The sequence below is a fragment of the Rissa tridactyla genome, chromosome 23 (genome assembly GCF_028500815.1).
Source record: "Rissa tridactyla isolate bRisTri1 chromosome 23, bRisTri1.patW.cur.20221130, whole genome shotgun sequence".
Taxonomy (NCBI): domain Eukaryota; kingdom Metazoa; phylum Chordata; class Aves; order Charadriiformes; family Laridae; genus Rissa; species Rissa tridactyla.
Window position 1 is genome coordinate 3507281 of NC_071488.1, and position 18986 is coordinate 3526266.

The following is an 18986-nucleotide window of genomic DNA, read 5'->3' on the forward strand; positions in this document are numbered from 1 at the left end:
CCCCCCCCCGGCGTTGGCCCCTGCTGCTTTTTTGATGACGTTGAGCCTTCTTTTTTTTTTAAGACGAACAAGCTGTAAATTTTCCTGCTCTTTGTACATTTGGTTTTTGTTTTTTTTTTTTTAATTAAAAAGGAAAAGCTACTGCGTTGTGCTGCTGGGTCCCAGGAGCAGGGGAGGGCAGCACCTGGCCCCTCGGCCTCCGGCTTCCAGGAGTGTGTCAGTGTAACCGGGGGGGCGGTGTGCGTGTGTGTGCACTTGTGTTTGTGCGTGTGCAGGGATGTGCATAGGATGCGTACGCGTGTGCAAGGTGTGCACAGGTCCAGAGGAGGCCCCGGAGATGCTGGGAGGGCTGGAGCCCCTCTGCTGGGAGGACAGGCTGAGAGAGCTGGGGGGCGTCAGCCTGGAGAAGAGAAGGCTCCGCGGAGACCTTGGAGCCCCTTCCAGTCCCTCAAGGGGCTCCGGGAAAGCTGGGGAGGGACTCTGGAGCAGGGAGGGGAGCCACAAGACGTTGGGAATGGGTTGAAACCAAAAGAGGGGAGATTGAGATGAGATGTGGGGAAGAAATTCCTTCTTCTGAGGGCGGTGAGCCCCTGGCCCAGGTTGCCCAGAGAAGCTGTGGCTGCCCCATCCCTGGAGGGGTTCAAGGCCAGGTTGGACGGGGCTTGGAGCCACCTGGGCTGGTGGGAGGTGTCCCTGCCCAGGGCAGGGGGTGGGACGGGATGGTCTTCGAGGTCCCTTCCCACCCAAACCGTTCTGTGATTCTGTAGGCTTAAAGAGACCATCTCTATCCAGAGAAACTCCCAGGTGAAGAGCTAAGATGGGAAAAGGCTGGAAGAAGGCACTGGCAAATGGAGAAACCGAGGCCTGGACCATCACCTTGGCCAGATGAGCTTTGAGGACTCCACACTCCTCATGGAGGGATCATTTTCGGGGTGGGCTGAGCACTGCAGATCTGACAGGCCGGCGCCGGGGGCCAGGCTTGGCACAGAGAAGGGCAAAGGTGGAAGCGGAGACAACTGGAAGGGGACCCTCAGCGCCGGCGCGGGGGCGGGAGGGCGGTTTGGACTCTCCGTCTTTGCTGCCCGAGCCGAGGGCGTTTCCTGACTCCGTGAGTCGTTCCCGCTGGGGTCTGTCCTCCAGCCCCTCTTGAGCAGTGGTTCTCGGGGGCTCGTGTGTGTGACCAGCGCCCTGCACTCCTCCTGGGCCCGCTGGGGCGGCTGACGCTCGGTACATCCACAGCTGCGACATCTCCGTGCGCGCCTGGAGGCGCTGGCCCTTTAAGAGCCGGGATTCGGTGCTGTCCCTTTAAAGGCGAGGCCTCCCCGCTGTGCGCACGCGCGATGCGTCCCCTGCGCCTCTTGCCGGGGCGCGGCGGGCGTCCGTCCTCTTTATTGCGGGCGGAAGCATGCGGCGCCTCTTCCGGAGCGGCGTCAGCCCTTCTCCAAGATGGCGCCGGCGCTTGGGCGCTGATTGCTCGGGCGGCGCGCGAGGGCCCCGACGCGCTGCCGCCGCCGTTCACTTCCGGCCGGCGGCCGCCGTCGAGGGACGCGGGGGGGAAGCGGCCATGGGGCGGCGGGACCGGCCGGCGGCGGGGCCAGGCGGGACGGGGGCCTCCCGCCCGCCGGCCTGAGGTGAGGGGGTGGCGGAGGAGGCGGCGGACCCAGGCCGGGAGGCGCTGGGGGGGGAGCGGGGCTCGGTTGTGGGGCGGGAGGAGGGGGAGGCCTGGGCGAGCGGCGGCCGCGGCCCGGCTCTGTGCCGGTGCTGTGGGTGGCTGGTGGGGTTGGGCGCGCCTGGGGCGGGTTGGGGGGCGCTGGCCGTGGGGCGGGAGGGGGAGCGATGGGGAGCCCCCGGGGCAGGATGCTGGGGGACGGCTGGCGGGGAAGGGGGGGCGAGGCGTCGGGGAAGCCGGGGTGCGGTTTGGTGCAAGACCCCCGTGGGTGAGGAGGAGGGTGCTGCGCCACTGGGGGGGCCTGGGGGCGGGAGGGGACGGGGATGGAGGTCCCCTGCGACTCCCGGGCTGCGGGAAGCAAAGGTGGGAGGGGGAGAGAGGGGGGGAGACGGCCGCGACGTGAAACCCGGGCGGTGGGAAAGGCGTCTGGTCCACACAGCTGCTCACCCCGCCGGTGACCTTGAGCGGGTCCCGTGCCAGACTCTGCACGTGTTCGTAGAATCACAGAACGGTTGAGGCTGGAAGGGACCTTTCAGATCATCGAGTCCAACCATCCACCTGACGCTGCCCAAACCCCCACTGACCCACGTCCCTCAGCACCGCGTCTGCCCGGCTTTTAAACACCTCCAGGGATGGCGACTCCACCACTGCCCTGGGCAGCCTGGTCCAATGCTTGACAGCCCTTTTGGTGAAGAAATTTTTCCTAATATCGGTCCTAAACCTCCCCTGGCGCAACACGAGGCTATTTCCTCTTGTCCTGTCATTTGTTACTTGGGAGAAGAGATTGACGCACACACCCCCTCACTACAACCTCCTTTCAGGTAGCTGTAGAGAGTGATAAGGGTCTCTCCTCAGCCTCCTTTTTGCCGCCTTTAGAGCACGTCTGATCTTTTGTCTGCCCAAACATAAGCACCGATGGCTTTACCTGTGAGGTAGGCGGGTGGCTGGCTGCGTACGGCCGGCTGCGTACAGGCTGTGGGTGTGTTGGGAAGCGCTGGCCTTAGAACGTCTCTGCCTCATCGTTTACAGAGCGACAGCTGCTTGCGGAGGAACTGCAGATCTTCAGTGAGGCTGGTTTTATGTCCGCTTCCCTCCCAGGGTAAATTTAACAGTAAAGAGTTTGAAAACACAGCTGCCACCTTGGACCAGGTTTGGCATAGCGTGGCACGGATAAAAGGCTTCAAATTTGAGAGACGTGTCACGGATTCGTTTGGTCTCGTGCTTTCCCACTTGAGAGGATCTCCACAGGCAACCGCCTATAGCGGTTGGGGCTTGGGAAGGCGACCTCGCCGCCTGCTTCTGGATGGTTCCCAGGCCATCGTGCGAAGGCATTAGTATGCTGAGCAGGAGACGCCCTTGGCCAGGGCTACACAAAGGACCCGTCTTAATTTGCCAAAGAATCATATTTAGGTAGAGCTGCAGCAAGAAAAGTTTGGAGAACGGATTGCTGGGGCTGCATTAAAAAGGAGATAAACTGAGGGAAGGCATTCGCACAAAGTTGCAGTCTGTGTTTAGAGGGATGAAGCGGTGTCCTGTGGGTCAGACCACAAACTAGGGAGCGAGCAGAAGCAGGTATAGTCGGCTTGGTAATCCTCTGCTTTAATTAATTCCTAGGCAGAAATTCACAAAATGCTTTTCTGTTCAGGGCGAGAAGTCACCATCTGCATAGATCTATTGAAGCGTAGTTTTGACGTGGAAACTGTTCAAGTGTGGAAGTACAGAACGGCTCCATGACCTGGGAGGGGAGCTGGTGTACTTGTGATTTGTTTTGGAGGGCAGGCCACTTCTTTTGAGATTCGGCAATTACTTTTATGTCGATCTCCCCAAAATTACTTTGAAAGATCATCAAAGAGTTACTGAAACTGGATGCGACAAGATCAGACCTTGCCTCTGAGCAAGGCCCTGGCTGGAATTTCTGGAGGAATAAATGCTCTGAGCAAAACTCTCGTCTTGGCAGAGCGAGAACTGTGGCCGTGGTGGTCAAACCGAAGCATCCCTGGTGGTGGCAGGCTGCCATCCCTCTCCACCTCCCGCAGGAGGAGCTTCTGGCTTCGATTGCCTGCAGGCCCTGGGATTAGAGTGACGTTGTCTTTTTAATTTAGATCCTAAATGAAAGCGGTTATTAGTAAGAGTCCAAAGAAAGTATGGTTGCTTCCTCAAGGAGATTACGGATGAAATTCTAAAAACAAAGCGCTGTAGCACATAACACTGAATAAAAATCAAGCATACTTTTAAAATTATTATTTATTTGTTGTCCTTAAGGTAGTGGTGAGGATTTTTCTTAGCAGGTACACCTTACCTGTCACACGGGGAGCCGTGTTACAAATGGTTCCGTTTTTAGGTGGCAGAGGAACTTGGAGTGTGGAGTAAGCCCCCAGGCTTCACCAGGAAATTGCATTGGATAGTTTTTATTTTGTTGGGGTTTTTTATAAAATATTAAGCTAAATGTAACTCCTGACAAGAGGAAAATAATGTTTTTATAGGTGCTGTGTGCAGATAATTCCTGTGTAGGAAGCTTTATGCTGTCTAATTATGCCTGTATTAGTGAACGAGTAATAGTGTAGTTATAATTAAAGCAATACAACTTTTGTTTAGACAAGCCGTGGTATTTGTTATGCGTTATCTGTCAAGTCAATTGACTGGAACAATGAAGTGCAGTTTTCTTTTTACTGGGTAAAACAGGGTTTCCCCCCCACCTTCCCTGTTGGACCCGGGTGCCCTGGGGTATTTTTAACTTCACTGTCCATCAGCAGGAGTGGTGGCAGCCTGTAACGCTGTTTGCTGATCTTAAGCAAATATTTTGTTGGCAGATAGGCAATGAAATGGTCCGTTAATAGCAATCGCCCTCCCCCCCATGGTTTCATAATCAGAATTTCTTCTCTGTGCCAGAGGGTAAGTAATTGCCCGTTGTTTTGTTGTTGCGTCTCTAACCAAATGGCTGTTGGCTGTTTGAGCGCTCTTCGTGCAGCCTGCAGTTTTGAGGCGTTTGCGCCACGGCCTTTCCGCGTTACACTGATAACGTAAAATGGCCCCCAGATTGCTGCGTGGCGCTGGCTGCATCTCACGTTGAATTTCAGTCATTGCTCGGTCTAGATTCAAAGCGAATCAGTTTTCAGATCTCTGGTTTTGGCGCGCTTGTTCCAATTTCTGCATTTACAAGTGGAGCTACTCGGTATCGCTCTGCTCTCCAGCAGTTCTGCCTGTTTCTGTGCACAGACTTCCGATATCCATTTGCCGGAGCCTGGAATATAAGCTGTGAGGCGGCTGCAGTCAAGCGCTTTCTAATAATTTAGCAGCCTGTTATTCCTGAAAGACCCTTCTTTCAATATGGGAAGAAGGTCCTTGTGGTCAGCGAAATAATTGGTTTCGTGTTGGGTTGATTCTATGAGGTGCTCTTTTTGCTTGTATATGCCTGGCCCAGCAAGGAGGTTCGCTAATTCCAAGCTCGGTTAATCATGCACCAAATTAGAGCAAATTACAGCCAAAAGGGAAGACGGGTGGAACTACCGAGAGTCTCGTCCTGGGGAAGCAGCTGGGATGCGGCCGCCTTGCGGGATGAGATGCAGGGATAGTGCTTCAGGGGCAGGAGCTGGGCTCGGGCAGGGTCTGCCGGAGGAGGCTGAATCAGGAGTTTCCCGCCTCGTCCCTCGGTTCCTGGTGCTCTGAATGCTGCCAAAATTGGAAGGACGGCAGGTTTGTGAGCGTTATCGTACCAGAGGGGATGATGCAGTACTGGGAGTGAAGGTGAACTTTGCTCGCCTTAGCTCAAAAGCGCAATTAGGCACTGCTCAACTGAGAGGTCCCTGAGCTGTGATTTTTAACCCTTTCTTTTCAGGGTCTTGGTCATCAACGTAGAGACTCTACATGGCTGTTTGCATTTGCCTTGTTCTCCCATTGTTGCTCTTCTTTTCACGACCTTCTCTTCCCCCTTCCCTGGCTTGCATCACCCTCCAGCTTTAGGAAGGCCAAAATGGAAATGCCCAGAAAAATGCGTCTTAATTTGTGCAGAGAATCTGGGAACACAAACGGAGACGTGTTGCTTCCTCCTTTGTACAGAGCCCGGAACTGAAAAGTGACATCCTGACGTCTTGGAGCATCGCAAACCCGGAATGACTGGGAAGAAGCTGCTTTGGTTGACAAGCCATAGTCCTGCCTGTTCGTTAAAAGGTAGTGCTTGCTGTCGGAGCGGTGCACTTTCTCCGTGGATCTCAAACTGCTTTGCAAAGTCTGGCAAGCTTTGCTTTGCAGCAGAGTAGTCTGGACCGTAGTAAGAACTGCCGTGTGTGCAGACTGTTAGAGTTTAACAAATAGCGGTGGTGACATCAGAAGGTGCCACCATCAACCACGTGATACGGCCCTGCTTCCCGAGGTCACAGTCCCACTGCTCTGCCCACAGAGTGGTTTATGGGTGCTTCAGGAGAATCAGCGAAGTGAGGTGACGTAGGCTGCTTTACCTATCTTAGGTGCCTCGTCATCTACTGAAAGTGTCTCTCGTTTCAGATGCCAGCACTTCCAACCTAGGCAGTCACGACGGGAGGGCTGAGCCTGGACCTGCTCTGTACTTTTGAGGTTGATCTGGGACATACCACCTCTCCTTCCCGGCTCCAAGGAGTCATGGAGGACAAACGCAACATCCCCATCATTGAGTGGGAGCACCTGGACAAAAGGAAATTCTACGTGTTTGGGATTTGCATGACTATGATGATCCGGGTGAGCGTTTACCCTTTCACACTTATCCGAACACGGTTGCAGGTTCAGAAGGGCAAGAGCCTATACAACGGGACTTTTGATGCTTTTGTGAAAATCCTGCGGACAGAAGGGACAGCCGGGCTCTACCGTGGCTTTTTGGTCAACACTTTCACCCTGATCTCCGGACAGTGCTATGTGACAACGTATGAGCTCACTCGAAAGTATGTGTCACGGTACAACAACAACAACGCTGTGAAGTCGCTGGTGGCGGGCGGCTCAGCCTCCCTGGTGGCCCAGAGCATCACGGTGCCCATCGATGTCATCTCCCAACACCTCATGATGCAGAGGAAGGGGGAAAGCATGGGCAGGTTTAAGGTGCAGAACCAAGACGGCAAGCGGATGTTGGTCTTTGGCCAAACCAAGGACATCATTGTACAGATTTTCAAGGCCGATGGCTTTAGAGGCTTCTACAGGGGCTACGTGGCCTCGCTGCTCACCTATATTCCCAACAGTGCGGTCTGGTGGCCCTTCTACCACTTCTATGCCGGTGAGTGAAAGGAGGCTTTGAACGTATCTTATCCCGGGAGGCCTAGAAGCCCCTCAGATCAACTCTGAAACTGTGGACCCAGCGTGGTTTGCTTTCTGTCTTTGATTTGGGGTGGGAGCAGAACCTGTCTCAAAACAAATAGCTGTATCCAGTTTAATGGAGCTCTGCAGGTGTTGGGTGGAAGCTTAACTGTTTGTTTTAAATGCAAAGTATAGGGGTCTGACTGTTAGAGGACTTAAAACTCGGTCGCTCTAGGCAAGAGGGACCTCATGTGTCTACTTTGACTTCCGCTAATCCCAAATAACGCTTACTTTCTGCATGGAAGTGAGGAAGGCTGTTGTCTGGCATTGGGCAGAGTTTTGAAGCCACTGCGTAAGTACAATTCCTCTTTCAGTTCACGTGGGCTCCGGAGTCTCATATATGGCAGAACGACTTCTAGAGCTGCAAATCTCATAGCAAAACTAAACAGCAGGCACAGAGAAAAGCCAAATCTTCTGTGGTTTTGTGTTTTAAGGTTATGTTTCAGTTTCCATACCTTTAAAACTGGCACTAAGCCTTGTGATACAAAATGACACTCAGCGGCATGTTCTCTCTCCCTAGCTCAGCCCTGCTAATCCTCAGGGTGTTCCCAAATACTAAAGATGTTGGTCAGCTAAGATTTATTTTCCACCCCCCCAGTAATCCTTTAGATTTGTCGTGCAGCTTTGCATGTGGTTTTTAGACTAATATGTACCTAATAGCAATCTGCCTAAAAGTGATGACAATGAGAGGCTCAGATTTCACTGTACTAGGCTTAAAGTGTATCTTGGAAATCAACTGCTTCTAAAAATACAGGTGTGGCGAATATCTAGTTTGCTTTTCAGAGTGGGTAACAATGGTTATACATCAGTGGTGCCTTTAAATGGCAACAGCACCTCGAGATGTTGGTCCAGTCTGAACTTTTGGGGAGCGCTCCCTTCGCTCTCCGTGTCCACGATTTTTAATACTGAAAATCCGCCGTGTTAATGGTAAGACTTTCACGCCAAAAAGGTTCAAAATCTAAGAACGAGAAAGTTGATATGGAGCGAACGGCCTCGCTCTCTTTCCTTGTCTTCTGGAGTGGCAATCAAGATGATGCTAAACGTTAAGCCCCAGCTTTCAGTACATCTCTGCTTTGGCTGCCTTTTCTAGTCCCCTGTCCCTGGGTAGAGTGCAGGTCTCGGCTGGCAGCGCCGTTGGTCATTGAACCTTCCTCGGCCTCAAAGTACAGCGCTGGCAGCGATTCAGCTCCGTGTTCTGGGTCAAACACAGCAGCTTCCTTCCCTCTTGCCAGAGAGACGCAACCACCCCATCATCCAAAGAAACTGGGACTTTTGGACTGTCTTCCCTACGACTTGAACCAATAAAAGTGGGGGAGGTTCAGATCCCGTTTGCCAGGTAGTAGGAGCAGAATGAGGAAATCCCTGGGCTGAGCAGGACGCAGCGCTTTTCTCCTGAGAGATCCCGCAGCGGGCTACCACGTGAATATCTCTTGGACAGTGTCCTCGGTGGTAGTGGCAGCTTTCTGGAGCTGTGTGAAACTTTGCAGGCAACTTCCGATAGCTTTGTCTAAAGGTTTCCCCTGTGCCTTTTACAGGGGGGTGAATGTTTCCGTGCTCTGAGCTGGGAACGTACAGCCTTGTTCTGCCCTCTTTGCCCAGCAGGTCTGAGCGCCTGCGGTTGAGCTGATCAGAGGCTGTGTGATGGAGCTGTTGGGGTGTTGACGGGCTTGTTCCCTGCGCTTTGCTGACTTTCTGGTTGATGCAGAAAGCACCGTTCAGACATGCTGTGGGAGGAGGTGACAGGTTGTAAATCAGGGATTCTGCCCACTGCAAATCAGTCTAAATTAGCAGGTGGAGTTCAGGAAGTGATAAGCAGCCACTCGTCTGAAACTTTACTCTCTCTCTCTCTCCCGTTCCCAGAACAGCTTTCCAGCTTGACTCCTAAAGACTGTCCCCATCTCCTCCTGCAAGCTATATCGGGGCCACTGGCAGCTGCCACAGCTTCCACCCTCACCAACCCCATGGATGTCATCAGAGCTCGGGTTCAGGTAAGAGCTCAGCCTGCTCGGCACGTCTGTCTGCAACAGCAGCATGACGCAGGGGTGGGGTGCGGTCTCGCCTCTTTGATCTCTGTGGCTTCAGGTAAATGGCTCCCCTTCTCTCCCTGTTCATAGGTTGGTTTGTCCTAGATATCGTGCTGCTTAATTTACACTCGGCCTTAATAGGGGGCAGCTCAGGTAGCAAGGCTGGCTTCGCCTACCCAAACTGCTCAAATGAGGTTTCCCTCATTTGGCATCCTCCGCGGCATCCTTCAGAAAAGGCGAGGTGCTTCCAGCAGCGTCGGCTCTAGTGAGACTTGAGCTGCCGTGTTGATCCAGCCCCTTCTAGACAGGCGCAGATGGGGAGGAGGAGGAGGAGGAGGCAGGTCTAAGAATCCCACTTACTGCTGCCAGTTTAGGACTTTATGCCTTTCCCCCCCCCCCAGGGAGTTCTGGAGACCGGATCAAGGTCACCGGACTGGCTGATCTGTAGTCTCCAGAGTCTTCAGTTGGAGCAGGGCCCCAGAGCAGCTCAGCTTGAAGTCTGGCAGCTCAGTGAATATTTGTTCTGGCTTTGCAGGTGGAAGGCAAGAGCTCCATCATCCTCACCTTCAAACAGCTCATGGCGGAGGAAGGTCCCTGGGGCCTGACTAAAGGCCTCTCCGCCCGCATCATCTCGGCCACTCCTTCCACCATCGTCATCGTGGTGGGGTATGAAACTCTGAAGAAGCTGAGCCTCCGCCCGGAGCTGGTGGATTCGAGACACTGGTAGAGGCAGCCGGTGGAAGAGAAAAAAACACCTTTTGAACCCTCTGAGTTTGGACCGACGGTTGAAAGCTCGGGAGGAGAGGCAGCTGCTATCTCTTTTGTCTCTAAGCTGGTTTCGCAGTGCAAGGCAGAAGCAAGAGCAACTGCAATTCACCTCTTTAGATTTGATTGTACATGATGCTCTGCTGCTGTTTTCTGCTTAAATCCATCAAAATGTGACCTTTGGCAACGCTGTTTGCCTGTGACCGTTCATTCAAGAGCAGCCAGGTGCGTGAATGCATCCTGGCGAGTTCTTAATTCCCTTTTTTTTTTTTTTTTTTTTTTTTTTTTAAATTAAAGACTTACTGGCTGAAGCAAGAAGCCAGTTTATTCTTTAAATTATTTTAATCTTTGCCAAACTTCCGAGGAGGGGAGTCTAACCGACTGCAGCAGAGCCCTCTGGCGGGTTGTGTGCTGATTGCAGTTGCACTGTGGGAAGCTGGAAGAGTAGAATAGACAAGTAGATTTCTCCAATCGCCCGCGCTTATTTCTAGAAGATGTGAGACGAGAGTAACCCGGAACCGCTTAAGACCTTATTTACTGCGTTTTGGGTAGATCTGTACATACCTTTTTTGTATGTTCTTGGAAAATGTTTCCTGTCTCTCATCCTTCAAACAGCGAGCTGGCTGATAGGCAAGTTAGGAGTTGAGCCGGCTGTTTGTAATTAGCTGGTGGCAATTTTGACACCTAACCTATGGTTTTAATCTGTTGTTATTTAATTATTTTTTTTTTTTTAAATTTTATTTTAGGGAAGCTTATTCTGATTTCTGGGGGACTGAGTGGTTGTTCTGTGGCCTTGTTCAATGTGAGTGTCCATACTGCATGTTCAGGGTGGCTGCTGCCACTTCCCACCCGTAGTTAGTTTAAGCCCCGCCAGATGCGGAGTTTGGAAGTGTCAGATTCCGGCAGATGCGGGGTTTGGAAGTGTCAGGTTGCAGTGCTGCCAGCAGCCCGGAGAAGAACTGCAGGGGATGGGAGCTACAATGGGATGTGAGGTGGGGGAAAAAAAAAAAAAAAAAAACCAAACCCGTTCGTACTGGCTTTTGATCCAGTTCAAACCTGATCGGCATGTTCATATTGAATAAGAAGTAAGAGTTCGCTAATACTTTGTAAGTTTAAATCCTGCTTATCCTGTTTGGGAAGGGCAAGGACGATTCTTCGCGCACTCTGGCTGGATCAAAACCCTTCAGCTCTTGGTCTGTGTTTTTTACCAGATGAAAACTTGCAGTCGAGTGATGAAGCAAGAGGCTGCTCTTTGGGGGGGAGGAGGAATGAAGGGATCGTTTTGACTTCGCTCTGCTGGTCTCGGGATTTGAGATTTGCCTCTCGCGATGCCAGCCCAGGCCTGGTGCTCATCCCAGGTAGCTGCATGTCTGAGAGGCGAGAGATACACCTCCGACAACAGATACATATCGCCGCCTCTGTTCATCTCAAGGCTGTCACAAGGAATTCTCGGTTGTTGCGTTGATCCTGTGGCTCTTGGCTGCCTTTTCACCTGGGATTTGCTGAGCGTGGCTCTTGCCATCGTTCCGCCGTCCGCAGTTGAGCCATGCAGGGGCTGGATGTGCTGCGGTTCCTGCTGGAGGTGGGACAAGACGCCGCTGGAGAGAGACTTTTATGTTTAAGGGCAGAACTCGGTTATAAGATACGGCACTCTTTACTGGGGTTGCAGATGAGTCATCAAAGGCCTTTTTAATCCCACCTTTGTTTTCTGCAGCGTTAAATAAGGTGACGTATGCCCGAGCTGTTGGAGCAGCGTGTTCTGCGAGCTGCTCTTCTGTCGCCTTTTTGGCGTTTAAAAGTCGACCCCAGTCGGTTCTTTCTGTAATAGTGGATTCTGCTCTAAAAAGTGGAACAGCAGCGTCACCAGCGTGCAAGTATCCCGAGCCGACGGGAGCCCCGGTCTCGCACAAAGGCGGTACTAATACCGATATTAAAAGAAATGGTAATCATCATCCTCTGTCATTACCAGCAGGGTAAGTCTGGGTGCGCGTCGCGAAGTGGCGGACAGCACGAATGTAGGGAGACACTTTAAAGCTTAATATTCCTCTCTTAACCAGCGAAGTTCTTGACAACTAATAAACTTCAGAGACCTTCAGTTTGACGCCTGAGTTTCAAAGCGCGTTAGTCGCGGGGAGGGCGCTCGCTGAGGGAGTCTGCCAGGTCCTGCCATCTCACAGCGATGCTTTCTTGGTTTTAACACTTTGCTTTCTGAGTAGTGCCAGGAGGGACCTGACAAGAAACAGCAGTGACTGTGTAAAGCTGAGCAAGCCAGGAAAAAAAAAAGAGGTTAAAGCAGGTGTAGCGCCTGAAAGCGCAGAGCACCCGTCCTCCGTTACAGTCCGCGGGTAGTTCTAGTTAGCTCTTACACGGAGTATTTTGACAAGGGAAAAATTGCGTTTCCCTCTCCTTCTGTGCAGAACTTGGGTTATTCTTCCCCCTTGGAATTCTTCAGACTTGGTCGCTTTATTTCATTGAATAATTGAGTGTATGAGGCAGGCCGTGAGCGGACTGGGGTGGGGGTGTCAGGAGGGGGACGGTCGATTACGCTTCAGGGGCTACTCGCTGCTTCCTGCCGTGACGCGGGGGAGGAAGCGTTTCCCCCGTGTGTGATTTTTATTACTTTGGGGATTTTTTGACGCTTGAGCCGTTCTGCCCCGGGCGGGGCTGAGCTGGGCCCCGCCCCTTGCCCGCCGAGGCCACGCCCCCAGGGCACAGGCCACGCCCCTGCCCGCGCAGGGAGGCGTGGCGCCCTTTCCCGCATGCGCACTGAGGGAGGGGCGGGCCCCGCGCAGCCATCCAATGGGCGCGCCGCATCGCGGCGGCGGCAGCCAATGAGCGGCAGTGGCGGGCCCGGCGGGCGGTGGAAGATGGCGGCGGCGCGGAGCGGGGCTGAGGGGGAGGAGGCGGCGGCGGCAGCAGCGGCGGGGAACGGCGATGGCGACCCGTCCGTACCCGCGACGCCGGGCCGCGCCCAGGTTTTCGCCGCCGTGGTGGACACCTTCCTGGAGAAGCTGGTGACAGCCGGGAGGTGAGGCGGGAGCGGGGTCGGGCTCCGGGAGAGCCGGGGCCTGGGCGGGCCCCGCGGCGGGGAGGCCTAACCCTGCCCCTCCCGCTTTGCAGCTACCAGAGGTTCGCCAACTGCTACCGCTGCTTCTACAAACTGCAGCCCGAGATGACCAGGAGCATTTACGACCAGTTCGTGTCCCAGCTGCAGACGTCCATCAAGGTGAAGGGGGAGGCGGGGCCGGGCCGCCCCCGGAGGCACTGACCGCCGTGGTGTTAAGGGTGGAAAATGCATTTATTGAATGGCGAAACCAGAAAGTTAAGGCTGCTGCCCAGAGACTTCCCCAGCCAGAGCTGCGGAATTATAGAATCATTTAATTGTAGAATCCCAGGTTGGAAGGGGCCTCAAGGATCCACCTTGTCCAACGTTTCCTAGCAGATGCATGGTCTGGACAAGATGGCCCAGCACCCTGGGCAGCTGAATCTTCAAATTGCCAATGATGGGGAATCCACTGCCTTCCTTAGGTTGGAAAAGACCATCGAGTCCAACTGTAAACCTCACACTGCCAATTCCACTGCTAAACCATGTCCCAAAGCCCCATGTCTGCACATCTTTTAAAGACCTCCAGGGATGGGGACCTGATGATTCCCAGTGTGTAGCCCTCATCCAGGGAAAAGCGAGGGCTCACAAGCAGAACGATGCCCACATCAGTTCAGTTTGGGTCCTGCTGAATCCCTGTGGTGTCCTTCCTTCACAGGAGGAGATCCAGGAGGTAAAGGAGGAAGGGAATCTGGAGGTGCTCTTTAATTCACTGGATAAGATCGTGGAGGAGGCAAAGGACCACAAAGAGCCTGCGTGGTATGGAATAGCCTTGTGGAAGGCGCTTGGGGAGTGGGCGTGTGTGTGGAGGGGTGTTCCTTCAAGGGGAAAAGTCAGTTCCCGTGTGACGTTTGGGTCATGTTGAAGTGTGCTCTCGGCATTGTGATGCAAGGGAGTTTTTTAAACTTCGTGTTGAGATGAACAGTAATGTCATTGCGTCTAAAACATCCGAAAATAAGTTGTATTTGTGCTTCTCTACGTCATGTATCTATCTATGCTTCCTCAGTGCAAGGAGGAGGTTAGTGCCGCGGAGACCGGAGGGGAGGTAAACTCAATTCTGAATAATTCGAAAGGCTGGCGGTGTGTTTTAGCCCCAGCTCCTGTTCTAATAGCAGAGCTCACAGCAGCACTTCTCCTTGGGGTGCCTTGCTCAGGGCCTCAGCAGGCACTGGAAGTTGTAAGCGCTGCCTTTTTTTGGCCTAAAGGCAGGCTGGGTCTTTTAATCAAAAGCATCACCATGATTTCTTGGGTTTGTGTTTGGGGAAGTTAATTACATCCCACCTGCCTCCAGGCCTCAACTGAGGGCAGAGTTTTGGGCAGGATTCCTCTTGTTCCTTCATCTATGGCGTTAGGGAGCTACGCAATGGGGTTTTAGCTGCCCTCAAGCATCCAGAGGTAAATTGCGGGAGTCGGTGAGCTGATCTGTTACGGCAGCAGCTCAGCTCCCAGTTGAGGTGCGTGAGACTAATTGCTGCGCCACGTTGTTGCTCTCTGGTTGCTTCACCTCCGCTTGTTGGCAGGCGTCCCAGCGGGATCCCGGAGGAGGACGTCCGCAGCGCTATGGTGCCGTACCTCCTCAAGCACCGGTCGTACCTGCAGAAAGTCCTAAAGGAGAAGGAGGAAGAGAACAGGAAGGTGGCGGAGTCTGTGCTTGCGGGGAGGGATAGGATTGCGGAGCTGCAGCAGCTGATACAAGCTCGTAAACTTGCCTGGCAGGTAGAAATAAAAAATAAACAACTAAAATCCCCCTTCTTTTTGCAGCATCAGCCTGAAAGAAGCGCTGTTCTGTGGCTTGACTAGCAAATGGCTGCACTATATTTAAGCCTTCCGCTTATCAAAGGCCTCACCGGGCGCCAAGTGCTGCTGAAATTGGCCTGGGAGGTCTGGGAATTTCCACTGGAGGTCTTGGATGCTTTCCCTGTGTGCGGGTGGGATGTTTCTGTGGGTGAGCATGTGAGATTCGGGGGTTGTATTCCGTACGTGCTGGGGACGGCAGCGTAAGTGACGCTCTGTTTCATATCAGCCTGCTTTGCGTCCTGAACGGCGTTATCTGTGAAGAAAAGCGCTTTGCTGAGTTCAATGGTGGTTGTTTTCCTTCCAGGCAATTACTAAAGAGCAACGAGAACTCATCATGACATTCAGGGAGCCCCAGTGAGGACGCGGGGAGGTTCTGCACGTCTCGCGGGGAAATTTATCCTCATCTCAAGTGGGACTCTGTGCGTGGCGTGTTCAAACCACGCAGACTCGCCTTCATCTTGTCAGGCCAGAAGGAACTCGCAGTGGGACTGAAAAGCTGCTGGACTTGCACAATTTGATAAAGTTTGTGAAGAAATAAAAAAAGAACACATCAGGATCTTTGGAAATAAACAGATGACGATTTCCTGTTCCCCACTCAGCTCAACAGGGAGGAGAATCCCACAGATCTGATAGCCAGGGCCTGCCTGTGCACTCCCACGCTTCTTTAGCGCCGTCACATGCGTGATTCGAGCTCGCCGAAGCCAAATTTGTGGCCTTAAAAGTATTTCAGGTGTGAATTAGAGGAAAAATGGTGCCTTAAGCCCAGAGGCCGGGCTGTGCGCAGGAATGAGGAGCCGGGGAGCTGTTGCACACGGAGCCTGCAGGTGGGTAAATGCCACTACGGCATTTTGTGGAGTGTAAACAGCCACATCGGACTCTTTTTTGCCATGGTTTTGCAGTGCTCGTTTTCACTATCCATGTTTTTAAGCAGTTGTCCGCCCGCAGGCCATCAGAACAGACGTGTCAGCAGCTGCTTTATCGCATCAAGTTCCTCGTTGCCACATATTCCTTCTTTCCAGTTAGTTTCCAACCCTGCTCCCTCCCAGCAGGTCCACGCTGATGCCGCTTCTCCGAGTGTGAAGGCTCCGGGGCTCTGCCGTTTGGCTGTGCGGAGACGAGCAGAGGTTTGAACGGCCCTGTCTCGACTTTGTGGGCTCGCGGCGAAGGGTTTTAATGTTTTCCTGTGAAACATCTGTGTGTTGACTTCTGGAACCAAACTGGGATTGGCTTTACCCATCTGGAGTTGTTCTTTACCGTCTCATGGGAAGTTTTCCGGCCAGGGAAGCGGGGGCTCACTGGAGTCTGCCTGCCGGGGCGTTAGTGAAGCCCTGCACGTGAGCTCTGTCTTCAAAACGAAGAAAAGATCCTTCCCCTGGGCCGGGCAGATAACGAGGAGAGTCTTTCTGGGCCTGACAAGGAGCGAGGGCGAGTCTGTTTCCAACAGGCACCAGACCTGCCGAGGGCAGCAGGTTCTCCGGTCACCTGTTGTCGTCCTCGCCTGTTGCGCTCTGCGGCTGCGAGTGCGCGCGTCCCCCCCGCCTCTGCGGTGGGGAAATACAAACTCAGAGAACAATGGTGGCGATTTCCACCAAGCGCAGGCCTCTGGTTTTAATTAGAGGCAGCCAGAGCCTGCGATTGACTGACTTAGGCATATTTTCCTTCTGTCGTAAACAAGCCTTCCCTCGCTGCATTATAATCTAAATAAATTGGAGCTGTTGTTCCCCCAGTCTTGGCTCCCGCTGTGTGCGCTTGGCCCGCGTAGTCTATAGTTTATGGGTTTGTTTGACAAAGGCTCTGGCTTCAGCATTTCTCTCCTCCTCCGCCCCAAAGCCTCCGGTTCCGCTTTTCAAGACAGGGCTGGGATTTATAGGATCTGAAAGTCTGGAAAGTGGTCAGGATCCCAAAGAGGAATGTCAGCCCAGGTGGCCCTGGGAGCTCCCACTGCTCAGAGCCCTCCTGGAGTTAAACAGGAGCAAACTCTGGAGGTGGGTGAGCACCCGGAGCACTGTTGGGGTCTGGTGGAGAGGGGGAAGTAAAAGGATGGAGGAACAAGAGATTCTCCTTCTCCAGCTGTTCCACTCCCCTTTGCCTCTGCCTGGTGCCTGAAACACACCAGCAGCACGCTTTTTGTTCTTGGAAGGCCCCGTTTTGGGGTTTTGAGAGGTGCTGGACCGCTTCCTGGGGTCTTGTTCCTGGGGCCCTGGCGCTGGCAGGCAGCATCTGCCCGTGGGATGCGGCACGGCAGAGCTGCACGGAGCCCGAGGGCCAGGGCACCTGCTCCCCCTCCTCCCCCCTGGTGAGGGGCTGCGATGGCGATGCCACGGACGGAGCACACGCTGGTCCCTGAAGCAAAAATGGGCCAAGTCCCTGTTGGCCCTGCACGGAGAGGCAAAACCCCCGGGTTTTGGCAGGAAAGAGGTTCTCACAGGCTGAGAGAGCTGGGGGGGTTCAGCCTGGAGAAGAGAAGGCTCCGCGGAGACCTTGGAGCCCCTTCCAGTCCCTCAAGGGGCTCCGGGAAAGCTGGGGAGGGACTCTGGAGCAGGGAGGGGAGCCACGGGACGTTGGGAATGGGTTGAAACCAAAAGAGGGGAGATTGAGATGAGATGTGGGGAAGAAATTCCTTCTTCCGAGGGCGCTGAGCCCCTGGGCCAGGTTGCCCAGAGAAGCTGTGGCTGCCCCATCCCTGGAGGGGTTCAAGGCCAGGTTGGACGGGGCTTGGAGCCACCTGGGCTGGTGGGAGGTGTCCCTGCCCAGGGCAGGGGAGGGGACGGGATGGTCTTCAAGGTCCCTTCCCAACCCAAACCATTCTGTGGTTCTGTGATTTTTTTTTTGTGATTCTGTGAAACTCTCCTAGTGTGGCAGCAACCCCGCTGGGATCCAGGGGGACGGTGCCTGGGGGGGTGCAGCGAGGAGTCCCACCAGTGCCCCGTTTCCCATCCCAGTTCGGGACGGGGTGCTGCCAGGCGGACAGGGCTGGGCTCACCAGCAAATCTCCACTGGCCCGGGGCCGTGTTTCCCTCCCTGTGGGCTCTGGCTGGTCACGGGGGAACCGAGTTCACCCCAAACCACAATTGCCGCCTGTGCTGGCGGCTCCCGGCCCCAGCGGATGTGCTGGAAATAGCCCTGACGGGGCCGCTGGGCCCCTCCTTGACTGGTCGCGGTGGTCACAGCGCCCTATAAAGCCGGTCGGGGACCAGGGGCTGCACCGAGCCCAGCGCCCGCGCAGAGAGGCACCATGAAGCCCCTCGTCTTGCTGACCCTCCTGGCCCTCCTCACCCTCGGCCTCTGCCGCAGAGGTACGGGGTGTCCGGGGGGGTGACGGGGGCTGGTGGGGGGCACCGTGCCCCAGGATGGGCTCTGCTGTCGGCTGCAGGGAGCCGAGGGGCTCAGAGGGAGATTTGCCGAGCCGTGGGGTGGAGGGTGCAGGGCCCGAGCAGGGGGATGGGGAACCCTCTGCCAGGCCCAGGGAGGGGGTGGGGGGTCTGGGTGAGGGGTTGGACTGGGGGGGTGGGATGGGAGCCCCAAAAGGAGGAGCAGGGTGAGGGCACAGCCTGCGCGGGGCCATCCCCAGCCTCCCCGCGTCTGCCCTGACCGCTCCGTGCCATCCCTCAGCTGCCGACCGCTCCAGCAGCGCCGACGACTCGCCCAGCTCCGAAGGTGAGTGTCTGCGCTCGGGTTTGTCCCCAGGGAGAGGGGCTGGGACACCCAGCCCCCCCCTGACCCACCCACCGCTGTGTCCCCGCAGCCTTCGTCTCCAAACGCGCCAGCGCCGAGGTGGTGCGGAGACACAAGAGGAATTACGTCTATGACAGGTAGCGCTTGACCCCGTTGTGCTGGAGACCCCTCCCACCCCCCCGGGTGACACCGCGGGGGCCACACGGTCCCCGGCCAGCACACGCAAAGAAATCCTGGGTTTGGGCCCTTCCCCAGGGCCGGGGACCCTCTGCCATCCCCTGTGTCCTTCACCTGTCCCCAGCAGCGCCTACGGTGTCGTGTGGGACCCGCTGGAGGCCAAGCGCGAGGTTTGCGAGTTCAACCCCGACTGCGACGAGCTGGCCGACCACATCGGCTTCCAGGAGGCGTACCGGCGCTTCTACGGCACCGTGTAGCCCCCGCCGCCCCCCGCCCGGGCCGTGGGTCTGACCTCCGGCCACCGCCGCTACCACCGCTTCCACCCCCCTTTCTGTCAACCGTGGAAAGAAATAAATGCAGAAATGGTGTCGCCAGCCCCTTCCTCGCCTGAGGGGGTGGGATGGGGGTGAGATGGCAGCAGAAGGGCCCTGGGTCGAGGTTGACGACCCCCCCCCCAGCT

General features: G+C 55.0%; 3 protein-coding genes across 9 annotated transcripts; all 3 read left to right on the plus strand.

The window, feature by feature from the left end:
• The first annotated feature begins 1433 nt into the window (after nucleotides 1–1433).
• SLC25A44 (solute carrier family 25 member 44) lies at nucleotides 1434–10797 on the plus strand. Of its 6 annotated transcripts, none has more exons than XM_054182655.1 (5): nucleotides 1434–1631; nucleotides 5505–5836; nucleotides 6170–6905; nucleotides 8846–8973; nucleotides 9545–10797. In XM_054182655.1, exons 3-5 carry the CDS (start codon nucleotides 6284–6286, stop codon nucleotides 9734–9736), a joined length of 942 nt encoding a protein of 313 aa, XP_054038630.1. In that variant the 5' UTR covers nucleotides 1434–1631; nucleotides 5505–5836; nucleotides 6170–6283; the 3' UTR covers nucleotides 9737–10797. The 6 variants fall into 6 exon arrangements, with proteins under 6 accessions (XP_054038630.1, XP_054038628.1, XP_054038631.1 ...); XM_054182653.1 differs by having other exon boundaries at nucleotides 5726–5836; XM_054182656.1 differs by lacking the exon at nucleotides 1434–1631 and adding an exon at nucleotides 2064–2490 and having other exon boundaries at nucleotides 5726–5836.
• Nucleotides 10798–10947: 150 nt separating this feature from the next.
• On the plus strand, nucleotides 10948–16490 carry PMF1 (polyamine modulated factor 1). Of its 2 annotated transcripts, XR_008463387.1 has the most exons (6): nucleotides 10948–12802; nucleotides 12895–13000; nucleotides 13536–13636; nucleotides 14398–14593; nucleotides 14979–15498; nucleotides 15724–16490. XR_008463387.1 is itself a non-coding variant. In XM_054182659.1 (5 exons), the coding sequence occupies exons 1-5, from the start codon at nucleotides 12534–12536 to the stop codon at nucleotides 15030–15032; spliced, it is 726 nt and encodes a 241-aa protein (XP_054038634.1). In that variant the 5' UTR covers nucleotides 10948–12533; the 3' UTR covers nucleotides 15033–16490. The 2 variants fall into 2 exon arrangements, 1 of the variants encoding a protein (XP_054038634.1); XM_054182659.1 differs by having other exon boundaries at nucleotides 14979–16490.
• Nucleotides 16491–17527: 1037 nt separating this feature from the next.
• BGLAP (bone gamma-carboxyglutamate protein) lies at nucleotides 17528–18783 on the plus strand. The gene is made up of 4 exons (XM_054182876.1): nucleotides 17528–17970; nucleotides 18287–18331; nucleotides 18420–18486; nucleotides 18651–18783. The coding sequence occupies exons 1-4, from the start codon at nucleotides 17910–17912 to the stop codon at nucleotides 18781–18783; spliced, it is 306 nt and encodes a 101-aa protein (XP_054038851.1). The 5' UTR covers nucleotides 17528–17909.
• The last annotated feature ends 203 nt before the right edge of the window (nucleotides 18784–18986 follow it).